Source organism: Danio aesculapii, chromosome 19 (genome assembly GCF_903798145.1).
Source record: "Danio aesculapii chromosome 19, fDanAes4.1, whole genome shotgun sequence".
Lineage (NCBI taxonomy): Eukaryota > Metazoa > Chordata > Actinopteri > Cypriniformes > Danionidae > Danio > Danio aesculapii.
Genome location: NC_079453.1, coordinates 35,233,308 through 35,258,937, shown reverse-complemented (window position 1 = coordinate 35,258,937; position 25,630 = coordinate 35,233,308). Strand labels below are relative to the sequence as shown.

The following is a 25,630-nucleotide window of genomic DNA, read 5'->3' as shown; positions in this document are numbered from 1 at the left end:
ATTGATGGATGAGAAATTGGTCTCCAGTGCCCTCGCCGCAGACGTGCTTTAAGTACTGTGCACTGCCTGTGGACAGTCTCTGGATGTGTTCACAATGGAATATTACTGTTTTGAATGCAAAAATAGTGTGTTAGAGATATACCTACAGTATAGATCAGCCAATAATTGTTATAAGCTTATCTGCTTGTTAAGTGTGACGTCACACAAAGCAGCTTCCGGGTCCAAGCGCTATATTAAGCTGTATGGGGAGACTCAACAAATGTAATAATAAACATTTAAAAAGCGATGTATTACTTTTTAAAAATCATGATTGCAATTGGGCGTTGAGGAAAAAAAATTATGATTCTGACTTCAACTGTATATTGAAGTCAGAATTATTAGCCCCCCTGTTTATTTTTTCCCTCAATTTCTGTTTAACAGGGAGAAAATTATTTCAACACATTTCTAAACATAATAGTTTTAATAACTCATCTCTAATAACTGATTTATTTTATCTTTGCCATGATGACAGTAAATAATATTTAACTAGATATTTTTCAAGACACTTCTATACAGCTTAAAGTGAAATTTAAAGGCTTAACTAGGTTAATAAGGGTTACTAGGCAGGTTAGGGTAATTAGGCAAGTTATTTTATAATGATGGTTTGTTCTGTAGACTATCGGGAAAAAAATATAGCTTAAAGGGGCTAATAATTTTGACCATAAAAGGGTGTTTAAAAATTAAAAACTGCTTTTATTCTAGCCGAAATAAAGCAAATAAAAAGAAAAAATATTATCAGACATACTGTGAAAATGTCCTTGCTCTGTTGAACACTCAAAAAATTGAAAGGGGAACTAATAATTCAACTGTATATGTCCATGCCTAATATCCGATGGCCAGAAAGTGATTCATTTTTTTATAAATTGTTAAACTATTGGTGTTTGTGATGCAGCAAGCCCAGAGACTGTTGTGTACACCATGATTTTATATAAAATTAACTTTAATGTGTGATATGACTAAAAAGTGGTCATAAACAAATATTTTCTCAATTCAAACGAGTAGCGGCTTGGACCTGGAAACAGTATTCCATACGTCACGACTTAATAAGCGGATACTGTACACTCTTTAGATAGCCCTATTATTTGCACACTGCAATAGTATTAACTATTACACTTAATTATTTACTTTTCAATATAGCAAAGTCCCTTTACGGCAAATCATTTCACTCAGCGGCCATCTTTGAAAGCCTCTCAGGCAGTATGCTCGGACATTCTGTAGGAAAACATCAAATTCTCCAAAACTGCTTGCCAACCGTATGATTACATTACATATTTGGAATTATCAATCAAATTAAAGAACAGCTGTCTCATAAGTTTGGTTTCTAAACATCTGAATCAAACAAAATTGGCATATTTTTAGGTTGCCTGAGCTAATGTGCATGCGCACTCAAAAGGAAAAAAATCACGACACCAACCTCATTTATGGCCGTTCTACACATGATCATCCTCTGACTAATGCTTTGTCAGATCACTCTGGTCCTCAGAAGTAATTCACAACTTGCTCTTGATTGCAAATCTCCTCCAGAAATTGCAGCGACTCTTTGTTTACAAGTTTGTGGGTGTTTGAGTAGTTGCTGCTGTCAAGTGATGTGCGTTTGACAGGACTGTACCTCGTTTGTTTTATACAGATTACAAAACCAAAAAAGTTTGTTTTTAAGTGCACTTGGCTTGTTTAAAAACACAGATTTCAAGCTTTATTGGGATATATTTCTTATGTCTGTGGCAAGTATTCGTTGAGATTCCAGTGTCTTTGTTGACCACCAAACTGTCGTAAAAGCAACCGTCTAATCTTAGCTTCTCCCCGCAGAAACGTTAGGCTATAGCGATCGATGATTGGCTCCTGTACTAGTAGGCGGGGCCTTTTTTTGCCATATTGACCGTTACACTTCTCCCCATTCAAAACTATACGAGTGACATGTCTTGTGTATTCTATAGTCTTTGTATATAGTTGCCAATAGACAAATTAAAGTCCAAATTGCACACAAGTTTTACAATGTGTCTGTAACTAATTATAAAATTGTTTCTCTAGCTATTATTAATAAATTACTAATAGATTATATGTAATATAACCAATATTTTTGCTAATATACAGTAGTTATCTAGATACATTTTTAAAGCAATGCTATGTGACCAATTGTTTACAAATTGTTTTATTGATATCTTTCTGCATTTGGAACACTAATTAGTTGATCATTTGAGATATTCTTTTGTTTATTTGATGCTATACTTAGTAGTAAAGCCATGGGCTAGCCTTGTCATGACGTATCAAAACAGCTTGAATTTAAATTCTCAGATAAAATGAACAGAATTTGAAAGATTATGCAGCACCTGAAAATAGTCCCCAGCTAGATAATTAGGAAGCAGCATTACATAATATCATTGCTCCTGCTGCAGCTGTGGTACAGCAGCAATGTTCCTGGATTATTACGCAAGAATCAGAGTATAGTTCTTAACTATATTGACCTAGAAAATAGCAACCTTTCAATTTCCATTGGTTTTAGTACACAATGCAACTTTACAGAGAGAAGCGTCAAGCTTTAAATAGCAAAATAATCCAAAATCTTTTGGAAATTTGAGCGAGATGCTAATGGTCTAATCTGATTCAATTATTTATGCAAAGCTAAGCTAAAAGGGCACCTGCCAGACAAGGATATCAACTGAATGTATGTAAAACTGGTAAACTCAACTGTTAAACTCTTGGGAACTTGTAGAATTAGCCTATATTCAAAAAAGTACAGTGTTGCTTTAAGATTAATGTGATTTGTATTTTATTTTTTATCTTAACTTGTGCCTCACTTAAAATGTTTGAAAGTTGAATATTAAATGGATCTAATCCATATTCAGTAAAATTAATTTACTGGAGGGGAAATGGCTAGTACTGTATACAATAGACACATATTGGTAATGGAATTGGCAGAATTTTATTAGTTAATATCAGTATCTGTGTATCAGCCTAAAAAATGTTGTTGCATACCTACTATATACACCATACTTCAAACTGCTAGTGCTGTAAATTAGAAATCCCTTCCACACCCTCTGCCTCTGTTTCTCTCTCCTTGTTTTTCTGTCTGTGTGACGAACCTCATTTTTGCTCTGTGTTTCCTCTATCTAACGCCTCCATCTCACCAGGGTCCATCCGAAAGAAAGAACTTTCAAACGCACCATAATTGGCAACCTTAAATCCAGTCAGACAGCTCTTCCGCAAAGGCAACGTCTCACATGCTCTGAAAAACCACCGATTAGTCTGAAGTAGAGGAAGCCAGCATTGGAGTTCCAGCTTTTTGCAGAGCGCACTGGGCCTTTCCCATGTTTCTGAATCACAGACTCCCGCAGTGGAACCAATTTGACACTTGTCTTATCTTGATTCAGCTACTCAAAATGCGATGCAAGACTCTTGGCGTGATTACCATGCGAGTCATGGAGTCAAGTCTGGAAAGTGTGTTTCCTCTGAATCATGTTTGTGTGTGTGTTTGTGTAGAATCATGTGAATCCGGCGGTGGACTTCACTCAGATTCCTCCCGGGATGCTGGCTCTGGATAACATGCTCTACTTCGCCAGGCACCATCAGGACGCTTACATCAGGGTAAGACACGATTGTGTTATGTAGGTGCGGAAACCAGAAATGCCTGGTTTATTTATAACCCAACTATTGCCCAATGAACACCTCTAAAGCTAAGTGTGATCTCGCCGCTGCAGACCTGAGTCTTGCTTTTACAGTAAGACGGGTCACGTTTAAATCAAAATGAAAGGGAAAATTCTTCTGTTTTAGAAATGCATGGGATCTTAGTGATGCACAAAACATTTATGTGCATGTTTTATTTATTTATTCATGACCCTGTAATGTTCATTAGTTTTCACACTGGACTTCATCCCAGGTTATTGTCACTTTTAACTCACACTTAGAATTTTGAGCCATAATCCATCTGGTATTAACATTTTCAGTGATCTCATACGATATGTTACCATTTTACATCTTAGTTAAAGGTGATTTTTTTTGTACAGTATGTAAATTGCTTTTGCTTTGTCAGTGTAAACGGTGCAGTGTTACAATGCTACAGCTAAATGCCTAGCAACAAACATCCAATCACACTTTTCTGATTCAAATGCTTTGTACTGTTACTGAAACCTCATATCAAGTCAAGTCGAGCTTTATTGTCATTCTGCTACATGTGTGGACATACAGAGGAATGAAATGTCTCGCAGGACAATAGTGCTACACAAATTAATCATAAATACAAACACAACACTGAACATAAGAGCTATTTTTAAAAAAAAAACCTATGTATAACTAACTTATACTATAAGATACATAACTATACATATATGGCTTAACTATACACATAAGATACTTAACTATACACATAAGATGCTTAACTAAACTCATAAGACTTAACAATACACTTAAGACTCAAGTATACACATAAGATACTTAACTATAAACATAAGATACTTAACTATACACATAAGCTATTTAACTATACACATAAGATACTAACCATACACATAAGATACTTAACTATACACATAAGATAATTATACACATAAGATACTTAACTATACACATAAGATACTTAACTATACACATAAGATAATTATACACATAAGATACTTAACTATACACATAAGATACTTAACTATACACATAAGACTTAACTATACACATAAGATACTTAATTATAAACATAAGATACTTAACTATACATATAAGATACTTAATTATAAACATAAGATACTTAACTATACATATAAGATACTTAATTATAAACATAAGATACTTAACTATACATATAAGATACTTAATTATAAACATAAGATACTTAACTATACATACTGTATAAGATACTTAATTATAAACATAAGATACTTATCTATACACATAAGATACTTAACTATACACATAAGACTTAACTATACACATAAGATACTTAACTATACACATAAGATAATTATACACATAAGATACTTACCTATACACATAAGATACTTAACTATACATATAAGATACTTAATTATAAACATAAGATACTTAACTATACATATAAGATACTTAATTATAAACATAAGATACTTAACTATACACATAAGATACTTAACTATACACATAAGACTTAACTATACACAAAAGACTTAATTATACACATAAGATACTTAACTATACACATAAGAGACTTAACTATACACAAAACTTGAGTATAAACATAAGATACTTAACTATACACATAAGACTTGAGTATAAACATAAGATACTTAACTATACACATAAGATACTTAACTATACACATAAGACTTAACTATACACATGAGAGTTTTGAGATTTCAGAGGGGGTAAATTGACTGGAGTTGAGAGCTTTAACAACCTGTGGGAAGAAGCTGTTTAGTAGTTTAGTCGAGGAGGCTCTAATACTTCGAAAAGTTGAACAGTTAACAAAGTTAAAATTATTAGCCCTCCTGTGATTATTTTTTCTTTTTCAAATATTTCCCAAATAAAGTTTAACAGTGTAAGGGATTTTTCACAGTATTTCTTTTGTAATATTTTTTCTTTTTCTTTTTATAATATTTAAAAAAATTTTTTTTAACGATTTTAAGGTCAACGTTTTTAGCCCTCTTAAGCCCTTTTAAGAACAAACCACTGTTATACTAGTTAAGCCTTTAAATGTCACTTTAGGCTGAATACTAGTTTCTTGAAAAAATCTAGTAAAATGTTATGTGCTCATCATGGCAAAAGATAAAAGTTGGTTATTAGAAATTAGTTATTATGAACGAATTAGAATAATTCTGACTAAAACTGAATATATTGTATTCAAAATGTGTAAAAAGTGTGTTTTGGAGTGAATAAATAATATAGTTTTAAAACATCCAGAATAAACTTGCTACAGTGCATAGATTGAGAACTAGTATGTAAATATTTGGCTTCATTTAATTGACATAATTATTACAATGTTTCTTTTAATTCTGTGTGTGTTACAGATTGTCCTGGAGAACAGCAGTCGTGAGGATAAACACGAGTGTCCGTTCGGCCGCAGCAGTATTGAACTGACGAAAATGCTGTGTGAGATCCTCAAAGTGGGAGAACTTCGTAAGTGCCATCATTTTAAAAAATAGCTCGTCTTTATTTGTATTAAAATGCTGAATGGAAACCTCAGCTAAAAAAATATCTGCTTAAACTATGATAGGAACACATTGGCTGAATAAATTCATCAATGCGCCTCAAGAAAGTGATGGTATTTTTGCCTGGTTAACTGCTGACAAGTGAACTGTTTTATTTGAATAATTCTGCAAAGGTCGAAGTGAGTTTATTATTTTATTAGTGCTGTAAAATTATTCATTATCTTTATGTGTATTTGTGTGTCTGTCTATATATACATATTTGTCACAATGAATAAATGAATAAATAAAAAAAAAAAAAATAAATAAATAAATAAATAAATAAATAAATAAATAAATAAATAAATAAATAAATAAATAAATAAAGAGCTCAGATGCAAAAACCACCAAATGGCGTCTGAAATTCTCTTTTAAATTAAGCATATTTTTTCAGGCTCCTGTGTATAGATTGAGTAATTTCACTTTTATGGCAAATAACATGTTCTTTTCATGGTCTTCAAAGTGAAATATCTCAATATAAACAAAGGAGGCTGAGAATAATGCTCATTTTTGATGGAAATTTCTTACAGTTTTTGCATCTAAACTATTCAAATATATATTATTTTACATAAAAATAAAGTTTTCCTTAAATGTATCCATGTGTGCATTTATATACAGTAAATAAATACAGCACACACACATATATTATGTTAATGCAAACTTTTATTTTGGATTCAATAAATAGTTTCACAGCACTATAATTTATATAATTTCCCTTTTATTAAAATGTTTTGCCATTCTTTTAGTCTGCCTTTCTTCTACAAACACTGAGAGTGAACCATTGCCAGCGGTCAAGATAAAAGGCAGCATTAGTTAGACTTTATAATTGTGGAGGAGTTCATTAATGAAAAAAGTAAAGAGCCAGCGTTTGCCCTCCTCCACCTTTGCAGTGTCTGAGCGTTTATGACTTGCTTTTATGTCTCACAACTGGTGATGTCCATGTGAGGATTGAGGCTGGTCTGACTCAAACTCAACGCAAGATGCTTGGTTAGGCTGTTTCGACCTTGTACATAGTGGAAAAAAGTAATGGAAAATGACAGAGAGAGAGAGAGAGAGAGAGAGAGAGAGAGAGAGAGAGAGAGAGAGAGAGAGAGAGAGGGGTATGATATATGGAGGTGAGCAGGACAGAGAGGTGTGGGATAGATCTCAACAGGCTCTGGGAGGTGTTAGATGTGTAACTGTGAAAACACAGTGACTCATGCTGGATGGCAAGTGAGTTAGAAGCATGTAGAACTAGATTTTATTTCTGAAGAAAATGTAAGTTTTGTTTGCCAGTGCAGAACTTGCTGAAGTTGTTTTTTTTTTTTTTTTTGTAAGTGGTTTCCTGGCTGTTGCTATTCAGTTGATAATGTATTATGAGTGGTTGCTAGTTGGTTGTATATTGTATTATTTGTTTCTTTTGTTTAAGATTTGATATTGTTTATTTTTTTTTTCTTGAGCAATTAAGGTAAAGTTTCTTTGGAAGAAAAGATGATTGTATTCACCTTATTCTTTTTGGCTCAAGACTTCCGGTCTCATTCATTTTTTAATTCATTTTTAGATGTTAAAAACAGCTTGTTCTGCTTGCAAACCGATATTTTCTTATTGTATTATTCTGCTTTGTCTGTATAGTCATGAACACACTTGTTTGTAGAGCGAGTAGTTTGTTCTGCCGTTTATTGTTCCTAGTCATTTCTCCTATAGGAAACTGAATGGAAAGTTCTAAAACAATCGCAAAAATCTGCACACTTCTGCATTGAAGAATGATGTCAATAATCAGTCCTTAATTTGAGCCAGATTTAGCTTGATCCTGTTCTGGAAAATGTCACATTTTTGTGTTTTGCGTTTCGGTATTTATTGGTGAATACTGAGTATCTGAAATGTGTGTGGGTCTGCATCTGGATATATCTAAAAAAAACACAGAACAACGCTGTGTGGAGTGTGTGTGTGTGTGCGTGCTTGTGCACATAAAGGAAGTCACCATGGCGAAATTAAGTTTATGTTTATTTACTGGTTTTGTTCCAGAAATTGTTCATTTACAAATGAAGCACTGTGTATAATGCTTCTTCTACTACTACTACTACTACTTCTACTATTAGTAGTAGTAGTAGTAGTAGAAGTTGTAGAACTATTGTTGTTTTAATAAAATAAAGTTATAATCTAAATTAAAATTCATGAAATCTAGTTATCCTCATCAATGCTGCATTCATTCCCACCTAAAAATAAATGAATAATTAATATTTATAATAACTGTTTTTTATTAAATATCTCAGAATGAGCTCAAACAACACATTTCTTGCGTTTTTTTGGGGGCCGCTTAATTGTTTTATGTTCAATCGACTTAAAATTGTGAAGTTAAATAAAGTTTTGGCATTTGTTTTGGGACAACATACAGATTTTGTGGTCATTAAACATTGCTTATTGTTATTGATTTAAAAAGCTGTTTTTCATGCTTAAAGGGGTGGTCCACTTTTTTTCTTAGGCTTGGTTGTGTTTATACGATGCAAAGCAATGTGTGCTCATGCTTTATTTGTAAAACTCACGTTATTTTTTCATATATCTTTGATTATATACAGCTACTCAGTTAACATGAAAACGACTGTCATATTTCTTACAGTAGTTCCTCTGAAAGGCTCTCAAGAGGCTCTGATTGGGCAGCTAACATAATGGATCGCTCCCCGCCACCAGGAATCATCACGCGCCTTCAAGCATGCGCTTTTTTGCACTGTGTAAACAGTCAGAGTATCTGTTAGCCGCAGCAGTTTGTGCTTGAATCTGACAGAAAATGAAGAGCACACAGCTTAACTTCATGCCTGCTCTCTAAAATAAAACACTGCACGTTAGATGAAGATTGTGGGTGTGTACAGGGGGTTGACTGATAAATATGAGTTTGTAGCTAAATAGTTAACGGTGCCAAACAGTGTTTCCTGTTGTTTACATCCTCGCTACAACATACTGTTAACACTAGAATCTGTGCATGTAGTGGATCAGTTTTAACAAATAAAAATACTTACAGGATGTGGCTCACAATCCACAGTCGGTTGGGGGAGTTTTTGCCGAATCCAGCACTGAACTGGGAGAGATTCTGGAAGCTCTCCTTTGTCAAATGCTAGCTATATATATTTTTTTATAATTCTCTGGAACATAGTTAAAAATTAACTGTAAGCACTTCTATCTTTGTGTCGTGTCCTTTGGAAGTCCAAATACAGAAACAGAATGAGCTTTGTGGTAATAACATTTGGACGGCATTTTAGCTTTCATATTTCAAATAACATTACAGCTCCTCTGCCCACGTCCTGTTTCTACACACGGTGTATGCGCATGGTGAATGCATGTAACCTGAAGCATTTGTGATCTCACTAACCCGGATGTATTTTTTTGTAGACCCCAAACTTTGTTCCCTGTAGACATTGCTAAACTTACTCTGTAAAAGCCAATGTCTCTCTTTGCATTGAACATTGAGCGTATTACATTCAGAGGTGTTGTTTATGTTTACATAGCTACATTACGCATGAACTAAAGTTTAAATATGATATCGTAGTGGACCACCCCTTTTAATAATTTTGTTAAACTATTGTTATTTCATTATTATGCAGTTACTCAAACATTTATGAGTAAAGCTTTTCACTAAAAGAAAATGTATTATTAAACTGATTTAAAGTGTAAGACGTCTTTAATGTTACAAAATGTTTCTGTTACCAAATTCTGAAAAAGAAATTTACAAACACTAATTATACTAATTATATAATATACATTATTCTACAAAAAATAATGAATACATTTTAACTGAGCAAAAAATCAGCCTATTAGAATGTTTTCTGAGGTATCCTGTGGCACTGGAGACTGGAGTACGATACCGAAAATTCAGCTTTACTATCCCAAGAGTAAAGTCAATTTTAAAATGTATTAAAAAATAAGAATGGACATAGATGGTGCCATTTTTCTTTTTGTAACCATTTTCTCCTGTTTAAGTTAGTAAGGGAGTGAGAGTATTTTTGATGTATTTTTCTTTTCTTTGACAGATTATTCAGTTCTTCCCTCTCTCAGTTAGAGAACATTTGTTTGTTGTTTTGGCTTGAACCCCCTCTTGAAGCCTTTTTCTTTTGGAACCCTCCCTTAATCCTTTAATAAATATTGTTAATCTTTATTCAAGTTGCATTTTTTTCGTTTATTCCTTAGAGAAGTTGCTCATGTGACCTCATTGCTGACACACATACACAAAACTCCACTAATATTCTGTTGCGTTCCTGTGTCCCCCTAGACAGAGTTGGAGTTTTTATGAATTCTAATGCTCTAAAATTCTAATACTAATAATTTTCTACAATATTTCTGTATTTTAATATTAAAACAGTTAAAATTAAATCTGTTTGTCCAGTCTAAGACAAAGAAACTCTTTTTCGTCCTTAATTCTCTAGAGTGCTGAAGAGTCACAAAGAACTGTAAATCTGCTGCTATATTCAGTCACGCGCCATTTAATGCTGCACAGTTGGAGTGATTCATCACGTTTATTAAGCGCAATATTGAGAGAGTAATGAGCAGCCAGCAGAGCATTTTATTGTTTAAAAACTCCATTTGGTATTCTGATTCAAGTTAGCAGAGAAGAGGTTATTAACACAAACCTCACTGACAGCTTTTGGGCGATATTGAACGGCAAGGATACTCTGTGGATTTTGCTCCACCATCCTGTCATCGGAAGCTTAATTAAACCAACTTGCTGAGAAAGCTTAATGCGATTCCTCATTTAAAAGTATTGTGTGCATTTTAAAACCAGGGCTTTTTTAATCAGAACACTTTTACATACTCTTTCACTTTCCGTTTGAAAGATACTTTATATACAGTAAGTGCCTTAGTCAGAGAAGATGCTGTGTTTGAGTTGATGTGGCTGTAAAGCATGTCTATGAGTCTTTTTGAAGTGATTCACAAATTTGCAAAAAAGGTTTTAAATGTGTTTATTTTTAAATTATTATTTGCATGCTTCAGAGCTTCTGTTGATGGTTGACTACTACCAGACAAATGGCCTAAAAATTAATGTTTTTTTCTTATTACGGGTCTCCATCTAGAACCTTTTAACATTTTTGTATCAACTTTCTATTAAATGGAATGTTTTATTATAGCTTAAAAAGGTTAGAAAAAAATCCTACTATTTAGATATTTTTTCTGATTGGCTCTTTGGGAAACACTGAATGGTTTAATCATTGGGAAAACCCTTTCTATTTTATGAGTGTTGGGAATATAAAAGTTGACTGTTCTAGTAACTGGTCCATGTTTTAGAAAGTAGTTACTTTACTTAGTAGCTAGTAAAGAAAAAGTAGTAAACCTGTTGACTTAAAAGCGACATGTTGACTTTAATTTAAAGCTGTTGTGTTAACCTGTTGTAACTCGGAAGTTGACGTATTCTAATTTGTAAAAATTTGCACAGAATTAATTTCATTACTAATTTGAAGGCAATGGGTTTACTCGCTTTTTAATTAAAGTCAACTAATCACTTTTATAATTGTATATGCACTGTAAAAAATGCTGGGTTTCACACAATTTCTTCATGTTGTCCCAACACAAATAGATTAAGTTAACTTAACCAACTTACCCAAACTTAATTGAATTGAATATGATTGAACATAAATAAATAAAGTTGTCCCCCCCCAAAAAATGTAAGAATTGTGTTGATTCAGCTCATTTTAAATAGGCAGTTTTGAACAACCAGCAAAAATAATGATTTGAGTGTACTCGATCCTACATTCTAGATGTTTGATGACTTTTGAAGCTTTTGCACAGGAGAAACTGTTTCACAGTTCCTAGAACTATTGACTGTAGTCAGAGATGGCAAAAGTACACACAATCATTACTCAAGTAGAAGTACAGATACTCATGTTTAAAACGACTCTGGTAAGACTCTGTGTGAGACTGATAACAGTAGCCAGAAGAGAGAATAACGTCAAATTTACTGTCCTGCCCCTTAGACGCTGTATTAAAAACACCTCACACAAGTGGTAATTTGTTTTTTGTATTTTGATGCAAGAATGATATAATACATACTTAAAACATAAAAATATACATACTTTTTTAAAATCTAAATATTTAAAAAATTCAAGGATTTAAGATGCTGATGACCATTAATCACGCCGTAATGGTCTTGTGAAAAGGGTCCAGTAGTTCTCAGGTAACTGGACCTAGTTGTGAGTTCCTGTGTTGTGAGTTCATATAACAACCTGGTGTGAAAGCCCCAATTGATTCTTAAAATCACCAATGAACAGCCTGGAGATGTCTCAGACTGTATGTCCAGAACGAGGTCTAAAACCACGTCACACCTGTGAACGCTCTGGAGACTGCAGCAGTGATTGCTCATTTAATGTTAATTAGACTTTCTCAACACTTGTTTTAGCTTTCAGACCATCATTTCCCCTCAATTATGCTGACAGAGTGCTCTGCTGCAGGCAAACAATTCTACCCGAGCCATCTTTCAATACCCTGTCAATTTGACCCAACTGGCGATAGATTTTTTTTTTTTTAAAGACGTTTCCTGCATCACATTTAAATATGTTTTATCCAGCAGCGACACAAGAGTTTCTGTCCGAGCGGCACTTCTGTGGTGAATTATTCATGAGGAGTCCAGGTGTCCCTGCTTCACCTCCTCAGAGAAGGGCTGAAAGTTTTATAGCGTCCATGTTTTCTCTGCAAAAGCTTTAATGGAATCTTGCGGTGGTCAGGCGCCATGCGAAGCCTTCCTATTTCAGCTTTTAAAAAGGTGTATGTAATATTTATGAGGAGAATCAAAATGGCTACGGGCAGAAATGTCCTTGCTTATGGATTTATGATGTTCTTGCACTTTTACCGGGGAACAGAGTGCTTCATTTCCATCTTGTGAATGAACGGATATTTTAATAATGGCTTAGAGACTGTGTGTTATTGGGCCAATGGTAGAGAGTTGAAATAATCATGTAGAAAGCACATCCGTGAAAATGGTATGGTCTGGAAACCTGTGCATTGATTTCTGAATAAATCTTACGTTAAGTTCTTAAGTTAAAATGCAATAATAATAATAATAAAAAATAATAATAATAATAATAATAATAAAATATATATATATATATGTATATATATATATATATATATATATATATATATATATATATATATATATATATATATATATATATATATATATATATATAACATCATAATTATATAATAATAATATTCAAAGATTAAATTCGCATCTATACCATAACCAATCCCTCCATATTTTGCAATACATTTTTTACAGCCTAAAATGCCTGATTTTGTGTTGGCATTTCTTATTTCAATTCTTGTTTTGTTGTGAAAATATAAAAAATCTTAAAAGTTCCCCTTTTTTTATTTCAATGATTCTCAAAATCCTGTAGGTATTGCATAACCATATAAAAACTTAATTATTATGATTTTGTATTTATTCAATTCATCTTTATTTCTATAGTGCACAATGTAGATTTTGTCAAAGCAGCTTAACATTGAAGTTCTAGTGAATTGAAACGTTTATAATTGTATATGCACTGTAAAAAATGCTGGGTTCCACACAATTCCTTTATGTTGTCCCAACACAAACAGATTAAGTTAACTTAACCAACTTAACCAAACTTAATTGAATTGAATATGATTGAACATAAATAAAGTTGTCCCTCCAAAAAAATCAAGAATTGTGTTGATTCAGCTAATTTTAAATAGGCAGTTTTGAACAACCAACAAAAATAATGATTTGAGTGTACTCGATCCTACATTCTAGATGTTCACCCTAATTGTGAAACATTTGACTGACTTTTGGAGCTTTTGCACAGGAGAAACTGTTTCACAGTTCCTAGAACTATTGACTGTAGTCAGAGATGGCAAAAGTACACACATTCTTTACTCAAGTAGAAGTACAGATACAATGTCAGTCCAGTTTTTAGATTAGAAGTTCAGTTTAGTTCAGTTCAGTGTTTAATTTTCACTGCTGAAAGTCCAAACACTGAAGAGCAAATCCAGCGATGAGCAGCTCCACGATTCCTAAACCTTGCAAGCCTGTGCCGAGGAAAAAACTTCACCAATTGACAAAAGTGAAGGAAAAAAAAAATGTTCTTTTCTGGTCATTTATCTAGAGTTAATTTAAGCTGCAAGTATAAGTTCATATAGAGTAAGGAATTAGACTAATTATAGAATTTGTGGACACTTCATTTCATAAGATTGGGTAAAATATTTCCCACTCTAGCACCGTTGTCGTGTGGCTGGTGTTGCATCATCCAAGTGAATCCCCATGATTGTGAAGCACTTCGGGTGTATGGCCATACACGATACATGCACTATATAAATACACGCATTACATTACAATACATGTCATTGTTAAATGTAAAACAGGGCGGCGTAAGCTAAATTGTCCGAAGTGTGTGAGTGAGAGTGTATGAGTGTTTCCCAGTGATGGGTTACAGCTGGAAGGGCATTCGCTGCCCATTTTTTTTCTTTTGTGCATGATTTTTTGTTGTGCATTTATTTAAAACACTTTAACAACTGTTTTGGTATATTTTTGCAATTTAAAATAACTATTTCATTGTTTCTATTTCATTTTCTATTTGAATATTTTTGTATATTTCACGCTTTTTAATGCTTCTTAAATGAATGGTCAGAAGACATTTATTATTATTATTAATGGGAGACCACATGGGAAAATTAGGTTGCTGTTGGAAGTGGTGTTAGTGAGGCCAGCAGGGGGCGCTCAACCTGTGGTCTGTGTGAGTCCTAATGCCCCAGTATATTGAAGGGGACACTATACTGTCAATGAGCGCTGTGTTTCGGATGAGACGTTAAACTGAGGTCCTGACTCTCTGTGGTCATTAAAAATCCCTTGGCACTTCTCGTAAAGAGCAGGGGTGTAACCCCGGTGTCCTGGACAAATTCCCTTCATTGGCCCTTACCGATAATGGCCTTCCAATCATCCCCATACACCAAATTGGTTCTATCACTGTCTCTCCTCTCCACCTGCAGCTGGTGTGTGGTGAGCGCACTGGTGCCGTTGTCCTGTGGCTGCTGTCACATCATCCAAGTGGATGCTGCACACTGGTGGTGGTATGGAGAGATCCCAACCCCCCCTCATGATAGTGAAGCACTTTGGGTGTATGGCCATACATGATAAATGCGCTATATAAATACACACATTACATTGTCATTGTTAAAGTCTCTTTTGCTGCTTACAACTGTAAAACATTTATGGTTTCATCATTCTTTGTTGGACAGAAAATCTATACAAACTTATTTAATTGGAAATAAAAACATCATCAGTTACAGTCATCTTCAGTTTAACGCACATATACACTTCATTAAACATGTACACGTCACCTATATGCTATAAAACTGCAAGTTAACTATCTTTATATATAATAACTTGTGCTTGATTGTAGCTTAAACCTAATTTGATTGTAATGCAATAATGTGCACCTTCTGAGAAGCTGCTTTGAAACAATAATTATTATAAAAAGCGCTATACAAATAAACTTGGATTGAATTGAAACGCGTCTTTACTAAATAAAATGTCAGGATCAGTTAACTGCAAAAACTCATTTTTAATTATTTAAATGATTAGGTGGTCTAGATTACAAATGTGTGGTCTAAAGGTCTGATTTCCGCCCATTTTTATGTTTTAATTTGTATTCTGAATTGTACAGTGAGCATGGCCTAATCAGATCACTTTAAGCTTCATGGGGTTTGATTCCACTAATACACACTAATCCAAGCTTCAGTGATCCTCAGCTCCCTGTAGATGATTTTGGGGTTATCAGCATCAGGAATAGGCTTGTCTGCAAGTGTCCGTATTATCTCACACCTCTCCAATGATGTTTTTGACATCCCTGCTGCTCCATCATGAGCTCCCTACTGAGATATGGCACACTTTTAAGACGGGCACATGGCGCCATGCCTGGACAAGCCTGTGTAATGCCTGGGGGATCAACTTTAAGTCTGTGGATGAAGCCAGACTGTGCTTTCTGTTTGCTCTAGTTGCTGTTGAAATCCAGTGAAAAGCAATGATACAATTGCAAATAAAAGAGCTTCTTTTTGTGTGTTGACATGGAGTGATTCGGGCAAAATAAAAGCTTTAATTTTTATTTTATTTTTTTATTTTTGTCCTCATTAATGGATTAAATGTGCACGTTTTCCTAAAATGTAATTCTTAAATATGCAAATGAGACATTATTTAATTAAATTATTTATTCTAGCATAAAATCTGAATACTGGATTGAATGTTGAATATTGTTGTTGGATTGGAAGTCATATTAGAGCCAAATGTTTTTACACAGGGGATTTTGGAAATCTCTTTTAATCCCTCCAAGATTTAAAATACTGCAAACAGCATTTTTTGTCAAGTAAAATGCATCTAATATTACGTCTGTAAAAACCTTCAGAATGTACACTAGAAATGAATGCAGTTCAAAATTTCTATTCTGAAATCTTACACACACAGTGTTTAGGTTTAACAACTTTATTAATCCCACCAGGGGCAATTAGATTAGGGTAATAGCATTTCATGATTCAACAAACACATAAGGAGACAAATGACTTACAAACAGTGTTAAAAAAACAAACAAACAAAAAAAAAAACAATCCAGCATGCTTCATGTATAACTTCATAAATAGTGTTTCTCCAAAGTTTTTTTTTTTTAACTTAGAAATTAAATTAAAACACTTAGAAATGTAAATTTAAAACTTGCTAAAATGTAATGTTTTAAAGCCTTATTGCCTCTGGAACAAAGGTAAATTTATATCTGTTGGAAGAGCATTTAAAGTGCTTCATTTTGTGTGTTGTCAAGGAGTGATAAGAGCAAAGTTGAAACAAAAACTCTTTGTTATCATATTTTCTTTACCTATGGATTAAATGTAGATTTTTATTTATTTATTTATTTTTTTCGCATAACAAGTTGGGGATTTTGGGAATCTCCCTCCATGATTCAAAGAATACTGCAAACAGCATTTTTTTGTCAAGTAAAACTAGTATGAACATTTGCCTCTCTAAAAACCTTCAGAATATACAGTAGAAATGAGTCCAGTTAAAAATATATATTGTGATTGAAACCTGTGTGAAAAATGAAACTTTGTCATCATAGTTTCTTCATTGGTGGATTAAATGTAGATATTTTTTCTTTATTTTTCTTTTTTTTCTTTATTTTTTTTGAGGGAGGGCGGTTGCATTGCAAGTTGTCTAAAAGTGTATGTTTAAATATGTAAATGAGGCATTATTTAATTAAATATCCAGTAAATTGCATTCATTTCTAGAACAGAATCTGAATATTGGGCTGAATATTGAATGTTGTTGAATTGGGAGTCATATAAGAGCCAAAGGTTTTTACACAGGGGATTTTGGGAATCTCTTTCAATCTCATCATTCAAAAAATACTGCAAACAGCATTTTTTTGTCAAGGAAAATGTATCTAATATGCATGAACATACACTCACTGGCCACTTCATTAGGTAGATCTTACTTTGCCTTCAGGTCTGCCTTAATCCTTCATGGCATAGATTCAACAAGGTACTGGAAATATTCCTCAGAGATTTTGGTCTATATTAACATGATAGCATCACGCAGCTGCTGCAGATTTGTCGGCTGCACATCCATGATGAAAATCTCTCGTTCCACCACATCCCAAAGGTGCTCTATTGGATTGAGATCTGGTGACTGTGGAGGCCATTTGAGTACACTGAACTCATTGTCATGTTTAAGAAACCAGTCTGAGATGATTTGTGTTTTATGACATGATACGTTATCCTGCTGGAAGTAGCCATTAGAAGATGGGTACACTGTGGTCATAAAGGGATGCACATGATCAGCAACAATACTCAGGTAGACTGTTTCATTGCCACAATGTTTAATTGGTACTAATGGGCCCAAAGTGTGCCAAGAAAATATCCCCCACACCATTCCACCATCACCACCATCCTGAACCTTTGATGCAAGGCAGGATGGATCCTTTCTTTCTGATGCTCGGTTTTAACTGCAGCAGATCGTCTTGACCATGTCTACATGCCTAAATGTGTTGAGTTTCTGCCATGTGATTGGCCAATTAGAAATTTGTGGTTACGAGCAGTTGGACAGATGTACCTTATAAAGTGGCCGGTGAGTGTATGCCTCTCTAAAAACCTTTAAAATATACAATAGAAATGAATGCAGTTCAAAATATGTATTGTAATTGAAGCCTACAGACCCAAATGACGTGTTTTTAAATATTCACTTTGTATTAAACTGAATAGAAAAAGACTTAATTACTTAAAGCCCAAAATCTCAAAAATGACAAATGGAAAAACCGTTTTTGCCTACAGTGTCTATTTGTTTAATGGGAAATATTCTCTGAAGAACATCTTCTCTTTCAATACTCACTGAGACTCAGTTTCTCCTTTGTTTAGAATTTATTAAAGGTGGATGGAAGTATTGACAGGCTGTTCTGTTGGAGTACCTCAGTGTCAGCTGTGCTCTGTAATAAGACCGCTTGTAGCTCAATGCACAATTGCTGACAGAAATACACACACTGAGGGCAATTACACGCAGAGAACGATGGACACCAGAGAGACAAGCTGAGTTAAATGGAAATTTACACTGACTTTGAAGTGATCCCTGAGGCTGATCCAGATTTTAAGGTCCCATTAACAGCTCAAATAGGTTCAAATAGAACAACTTGCATGCAGTAACTTCTAGTTGAAGTTTAAAAGCTATTTGAAACCGGGCGTTTGAGCTTTTTGAGACTCAGGATTACTTTATGAATAAAAAACAAATAAAAGAGATACGTATTTGTATAGAGTTACCAGTTGACCCTCATATTGCAGTGAGGTTTCTTTTGATCCAAAACAGATGAATTAAAATGTGAAACAAATAAACAAACAAGTGAATATTATAATTATGTATTCTTTAAGACCCTCAAAATACACAAATTATCTTTAACATGTGCAGTTATTAATATTTTATAACTTAATTTGCTGCATTTTAATGAAGCTTTGCTGTGGTGTAGCTAAAGAACACAGACATAATGTAGATAGATTTTAATTCATAGCTAAAATTTAGAAAAAACATAAAATTCTTTATTATTATTATTCTTCTTACACACATTCTGTTTTATATTGATTTATATATATATATATATATATATATATATATATATATATATATATATATAGGGGACAATTAGTTTTTTTTTTTTTTATCCATGTAGTGATTGTCATTAGGTACTAAAATGACTGATTTCGTGTTGGCCTTTGTCAACGAATGGCATTATTTTCTCAATTCAATTTAGCATTATTTTCTTAATAAAAAAAAAAAATTCCCCTTTTTTGTCAATGACTCAAAATCCTGTAGGGATTGCATAACCATATAAAAACCTTTTAAACTATTGTGTTTTTTATCTAGAGTTCATTTTAAGCTGCATTTACAATATGAACATTAGTTCAAATTTCCAGTGTTAAGTAATTTATAATGCAATAAAAGTATAAGCAAGTATAAGCAATTTATAATAAGGAATTAGACTAATTACAGAATTTGTAGACACTTCATTTAATTTTTTTTGTGTGTGTTTGTGCAGTTATTTAAGAAAATGCATAAGAAAACATGTTAAAAAAAACTTTATTAAAGCATACTAATGAATCAAAGTTGTAATTCTCGTATATCGCAAAAAAAAGTAAAAAACCTAAATAGTGAAATGTAATAAGACACTAAGGGCTCTATTTTAACGATCTAGGCGTAAAGTCTAAAGCACAGGATGCAAAAGCATTAAGGGCGAGTCCGAATCCACTTTTGCTATTTTAAGGATGGATAAATACGTTCTGCGCCGCGGCACATGGTCTAACAGGGTTGAGCTTATTCTCTTAATGAGTTATGGGTGTGTATTGAGAATAAACCAATCAGAGTCTCCTCTCCCATTCCCTTTAGGAGTCAGTTGCGTCGTGCCATGGCACATTTGCTATTTAAATGGCAAACTTTGTAAGTCGAAAAACTGAACGCTTTAATGGTGAGAAAATAGTTAAACAACATCTGCAGCGCGAGGATAAAGAACGAGCCTCCTCCATTCGACTTCTTTACTTTCTCTTGTCTCCTTTCGTGGATAAGAAAAAGGTGTCGTACACTCCACTGAAGGCATCCATTAGCCTACATAAATAATTTTATTAAAGCATAAAAAAAGATTTATTTCAAAACTATTTCTAAATTCAGTTTTAATTTTCAGCAAATGAATAACTGAACAATAATAACGAAGTGTGTTGGAGTTCCAAACACACGTCCTATGCCCCTTATGGTCAAAAACCTGACAGGTGGACAAATCTAAGCTTCTTTTTATTAGAACAAATATGGATATAATAAATCAATATGCATATAATAAATAAAACCACTAATAATAATAACATTATACAAAAGCAAGTTGTCGTGAATAATCTGTAAAAAAAAAAAAAAAAAACCCGAGATGAAGAAGGCATGGAAGCAGTGGCTTTTATATTTATGTAGAAAATAATAATTTTGTAACATTTTAATCCTTCAATTCTTTTTCATTTGTAAAGATATTTGTGTATTGCTGTACATCCTGCATGTATTAAGCAATGTGTAAGCGAGGCGCACAACTAACGCACTCTGTGCTGGACTTTGAACCTGCTTTCAGCCAGTCTATTGCGCAGTCTATTTTAGTTCCTCAAAATAGCATGGTGCCAACAATGCGCCTTAACACACCTCTTTTTTTAGAGTGGAACACCCTTGAAATGGATTTGCTATTTAAACAACGTGGCAGAAAACGGGAAAATTAGGGTTGTGCTGGTCTGAAAATGACAACACATCGGGGCAAACACGTCTTGCACCTTATTGCGCCAGGTGTGTGATGGGGCCCTAAATTTTAGGGTTCAAACCACAACGTAGAAGTGGTAAGATATTGCCCTCAAGCTAAACATCAATAGTAGAACTGCATTTTATTTCAGTTTGCTATTCATTTTAAGTGCACAAGCTAAAACTTTTGAACTAAATTTCACAATATCATTAGGCACTGTCAACACTGGACTGCATATGACTTCATGTGAAAAAAAAATCTAAATGTCTTATTTTGTATTGGATGAGAATGTGTTGAACTTCTTTTGTATGAATAATGACAGAATTTCCATCTAATTGGAAACCTATCCCTTTTTTGCACAAAATTTGTGTTAGATCCATCAATAACTGCCAGGCATTTTTGTTTGTGCCACGTTCTCCTTGTCGAAGTAAAGCATAACGTCATCTGTAAAGCACAACCATCTTAGATATGCCATGTTGATGGTTAGTTTCAGAATGCTGTACAAAATTTCAGACTGCTGGGAGGTCTTTTTGGGCTAAAATGAATAAAAGAAAAGGAAAGAGAGACAGCTGTGCTACTGGTGTGGTCAGGTTTTCTCATGCAAAATAAATGAGTGAACAGATGCAGCTGCTGTCAGCATCTCACCCACATTCAGACACACAAACACTGAGGTGCAGGTCCAGCAGAACATCTGCTGTGCTTATATTACAAAGACAGACAGATCCTGCGGTGTGTGTGTGGTGAAATAAGTGCTTGTCTAGTTTATCTATGAAGGAAATCAATAGTCAGTTCATTGCTGTTCATGACAGTTTGTAGATGGACTTGTATGTTTTATAGTTTGTCGCTGTGTGTATTCTACAATGTGGAATGAAGTGTGTTTATGATAGTTTCTAAATTGACGTTTGGGTATGAGACAAGTGAACAGTTTGGCAGCTGTCTTGTTTGCTATGCATCATCAGTTGTTTACATCATGTTGGAAAACCTGCCAGAAGTAACATTTCTCCTTTATTTTCCTTCAATTCTCCTGCTGAAAGATTATTGAACTTTAAGCTGTATAGAAGTGTCTTGAGAAATATCTAGTAAAATATTATTTACTGTCATCATGGCAAAGATAAAATAAATCAATTATTAGAAATGAGTTATTAAAACTATTATGTTAAGAAATGTGTTGAAAAAAAATCTTTAGATTTTAATAATTAGAATAAGAATAATTCAGAATAATTCAGGGGGGCTAATAATTCTGACTTGAACTGTGTGTTCAATTCAATTCACCTTTATTTGTATAGCGCTTTTACAATGTAGATTGTGTCAAAGCAGCTTCACATAAAAGGTCATAGTAAATTGGAACAGTGTAGTTCAGTTTGTAGTGTTTAAGTTCAGTTCAGTTAAGCTCAGTTCAGTGTGGTTTAAAAATCACTACTGAGAGTCCAAACACTGAAGAGCAAATCCGACGATGCGCAGCTCTACTGATCCCGAACCATGCAAGCTAGTGGCAACAGCGGAGAGGGAAAAAAACTTCACTAATTGGCGAAAGTGAAGAAAAAAAAAACATTGAGAGAAACCAGACTCAGTTGGGCACGACCATTTTAATTTCTCCGCTGGCCAAACGTTTTGTGCAGAGCTGCAGTCTCAGCGGCGGAGTTTATATGTATGTACTGTATATATGTATGTGAGCTTGTGCTCTTGAAAGTAGCAGGACTGTGGGTGCACGATCATCACTTTCTGTCCAGTCTACAGTTGAAGTCAGAATTATTAGCCCCCCTGTTTAATTTGTTCCCCAATTTCTGTTTAACAGAGTTTTTTTTTTAGCACATTTCTAAATGTAATAGTTTTAATAACTCATCTCTGATAACTGATTTATTTGATCTTTGCTAGATATTTTTCAAGATGCTAGTATTCACATTTAACAAGTGACATTTAAAGGCTTAACTCGGTTAATTTGGTGAACTAGGCAGGATAGGGTAAATAGTCAAGTTATTGTATAACGATGGTTTGTTCTGTAGACAATTGAAAAAATATATGGCTTAAAGGGGCTAACAATTTTGACCCTAAAATGTTTTTTAAAAAATTAAAAACTGCTTTTATATTCTAGACTTTCTCCAGAAGAAAAATATTGTCTATAATGGAATCAGCTAATTGCAGCTGCTGTTTAACATGTGTGTCCATGTAACTTTTTGCTGAACACCGCCCAAGCCACAATGACCATTAGAGCCAGTCGCAGCCTTTTTTGATAAAAGCGTGACCAATCATAGGCATTTAAGAACTCGCTCAACAATGCTCAAAAAGCAAACATTTACATTTTTTTATTTGCTTTAAATGCTCATGTTGTACTTTAGTTTTAATAAATATATTTAGAACTTTTAATACAAGAAATATTGTGTTGCTAAGCAAAATATCAAATTGTTTATGGAAAGCATCGTAAATGCACCGGGATATTGAATTGAATTAAATCGATGGCATGATAATCGTAACTGAACCGAACTGTGAGACCAGTGTAGGTTCACACCTCTAATTTGGATGTAAAATATTCACACGATCACATTTTTTTCACTAAATAAAAATGTCTAAATACCATATTTCATGTGCATTCTACATGTGCCCATTATTTAAAGTTGCCAGATTTATTGGGCATATTCAGAAAATCTTGCATGGTGGCAAAATATTTAGTTTTATGAACAGTGAAAATATCAAAGGTGCAAGCAGAGCCTCTGTTGGTCTTTAAACCATAGCCACAACAAAAACTTTTTTGTAACTTTATTTGGTCAAAATTTGAATGTAAAATCTATCAATCATTGAATCCAAAAATTTGTTGAAGACTTTAAGATTGAATTTAAAACAGTTATGAGAAATATTTAGTTTTTTTTAATTGTTTCGATCATGTTATCACGTATGTGAACCATTTCTGTCCACTCAAACCCTCATGGTCTTCCTCTGAGTCCACACTTTATATATTTCAGCTTTGACTGGTTTTCATCTGATAGAAATCTGCACAATGCGGGCTCTAGGGAAGTGCACATTGAGGCTGTATTTTATACTGGCCACAAATGCAAGATTCATTCTGAAAGCTAAAAAGATGAATAGGACATGCTGTGGTGGAATGTCCAGACCTGCTTCTTGAGATCTACTTTGAGTTCCGCTCCAACCCTGATTAAACATACTTAAACCAGCTTGACTGCGGACAGGTGAGTTTGATGATCAAAGTCTTTTTCAAGGAAAGTCTGTACAATCTGTGGCCATATTTGCAACACCTCCGGGCAATTCATCAGAGATAAGACCAAAGTGAATCCTGAAATCTCAAAAAATTAATTACATATTTCAAATCTGCAACAAAATCTGAAGTGATCCGTCACATTATTGTTGTCGCTTAAATGCTAATTGCATTTAAAACATTGTTACAGCTATGGCATAAATGCAAATATGTGCAAGACATCAATCTCCTGTACAACGTTTCAATGATAACCAGAGGATGTAGTTCTTACTGAAGAACAGAAACTGAACATGCAGGAAAAAACAAGAGGATGACACTGGAAGGACTTGATATGTGATGGGTTGTGCTGTCATTTCTCCTGTGAAAATCAACACAGGCACACAGTAGTCAGCAAATGACAGGGCTTCCAGTAATGAAAAGTGAATCTGTACAGCCCCCTTCCCCAAAGAACCATTTGGATATAAAGATTAATTATTGGGTATTTCAACCAGAAGTCGGGTCTACCATCGCTTTGATTGCTATACTGAGCATAGACTCACGGCTCTCGCACTCTGACGATGAATACAATCAGTCCAGATGTGCAATCCAGGGCTTCCCACAGGTTTGAAATATACTTGCGGTGGTAGCCGGCTTGAAACACACCATTTACCCACAGCACATAAATAGTTAACTATATGTCACAAACAAAACATAATATCATTTCTAACAATAATTTTATTTACTATGACACTGTTTTACACTGTTTCTTTTCAGTTAAAGTAAAAAAATACTGTTGAAATAAGAAAAGAAATCCCTAGTTCTGTTACTTTTATGCTATTCCGGAGCCATGTGCACCCACTGACAGGGTAAACTCTGGTTCTCTCTCTCTCTTTCTAGTTCAAAGCAAACTTGAATGCCAAAGCATTAGATATGTATTTAAAATAGCCTATAGAATACATATGTCGTCATCAAATTAAGAAAATAATCAGCAAATAAGAAATAAATGCACTGAAAGCCATGCACAACTCTCACCGCTTCGGCATGAGATGTTTTCTACTCTGTGCATCTGGAAGGTGTGAGTGCATCGTTCCATCTGCACACGCATATTGTCATTTATTCATGCATATAAACTACTTTAAACTAGTGCACAGGTGGCATAACTTTCTTTAGTTGCGGCAGTTTTGTTCCATGCAACAGAAACGCGCCGTTGAGAAGCCTTTACGATTAAGTATCCAAATGTTTTCGGCTGCTTGTGCCGCTCACTTAATGTCAGGTGACTCACGCTCTGCACAGCCTTTAACTGCAGCTCATGCTGTATTGAACAGACACACGTCAATTCATAGGTGTAGCGGCCGTTTTTCAACTGAACTGAATTTATTTTTGATGTTTTGGTCACGCTATTTGGAGGGCCAAAACAAACTGCCTCGCGGGCCAATTGAATAGCCCTGGTTTAGATTAATAAATCTGTTATTTACTTTTTCTCTCTCGGCTGTGCGTGC

General features: G+C 34.1%; 1 protein-coding gene across 6 annotated transcripts in view; it reads left to right on the top strand.

Moving 5' to 3' along the window:
- Positions 1-25,630, top strand: part of elmo1 (engulfment and cell motility 1 (ced-12 homolog, C. elegans)) — a 181,304-nt gene that overhangs the window by 109,231 nt on the left and 46,443 nt on the right. For all 6 annotated transcript variants that reach the window (XM_056479829.1, XM_056479827.1, XM_056479828.1 and 3 more), the window contains 2 exons: positions 3,517-3,621; positions 6,006-6,114. In XM_056479829.1, the coding sequence (XP_056335804.1) occupies positions 3,517-3,621; positions 6,006-6,114 (214 nt within the window). The remainder of the gene's footprint in view (positions 1-3,516; positions 3,622-6,005; positions 6,115-25,630) is intronic.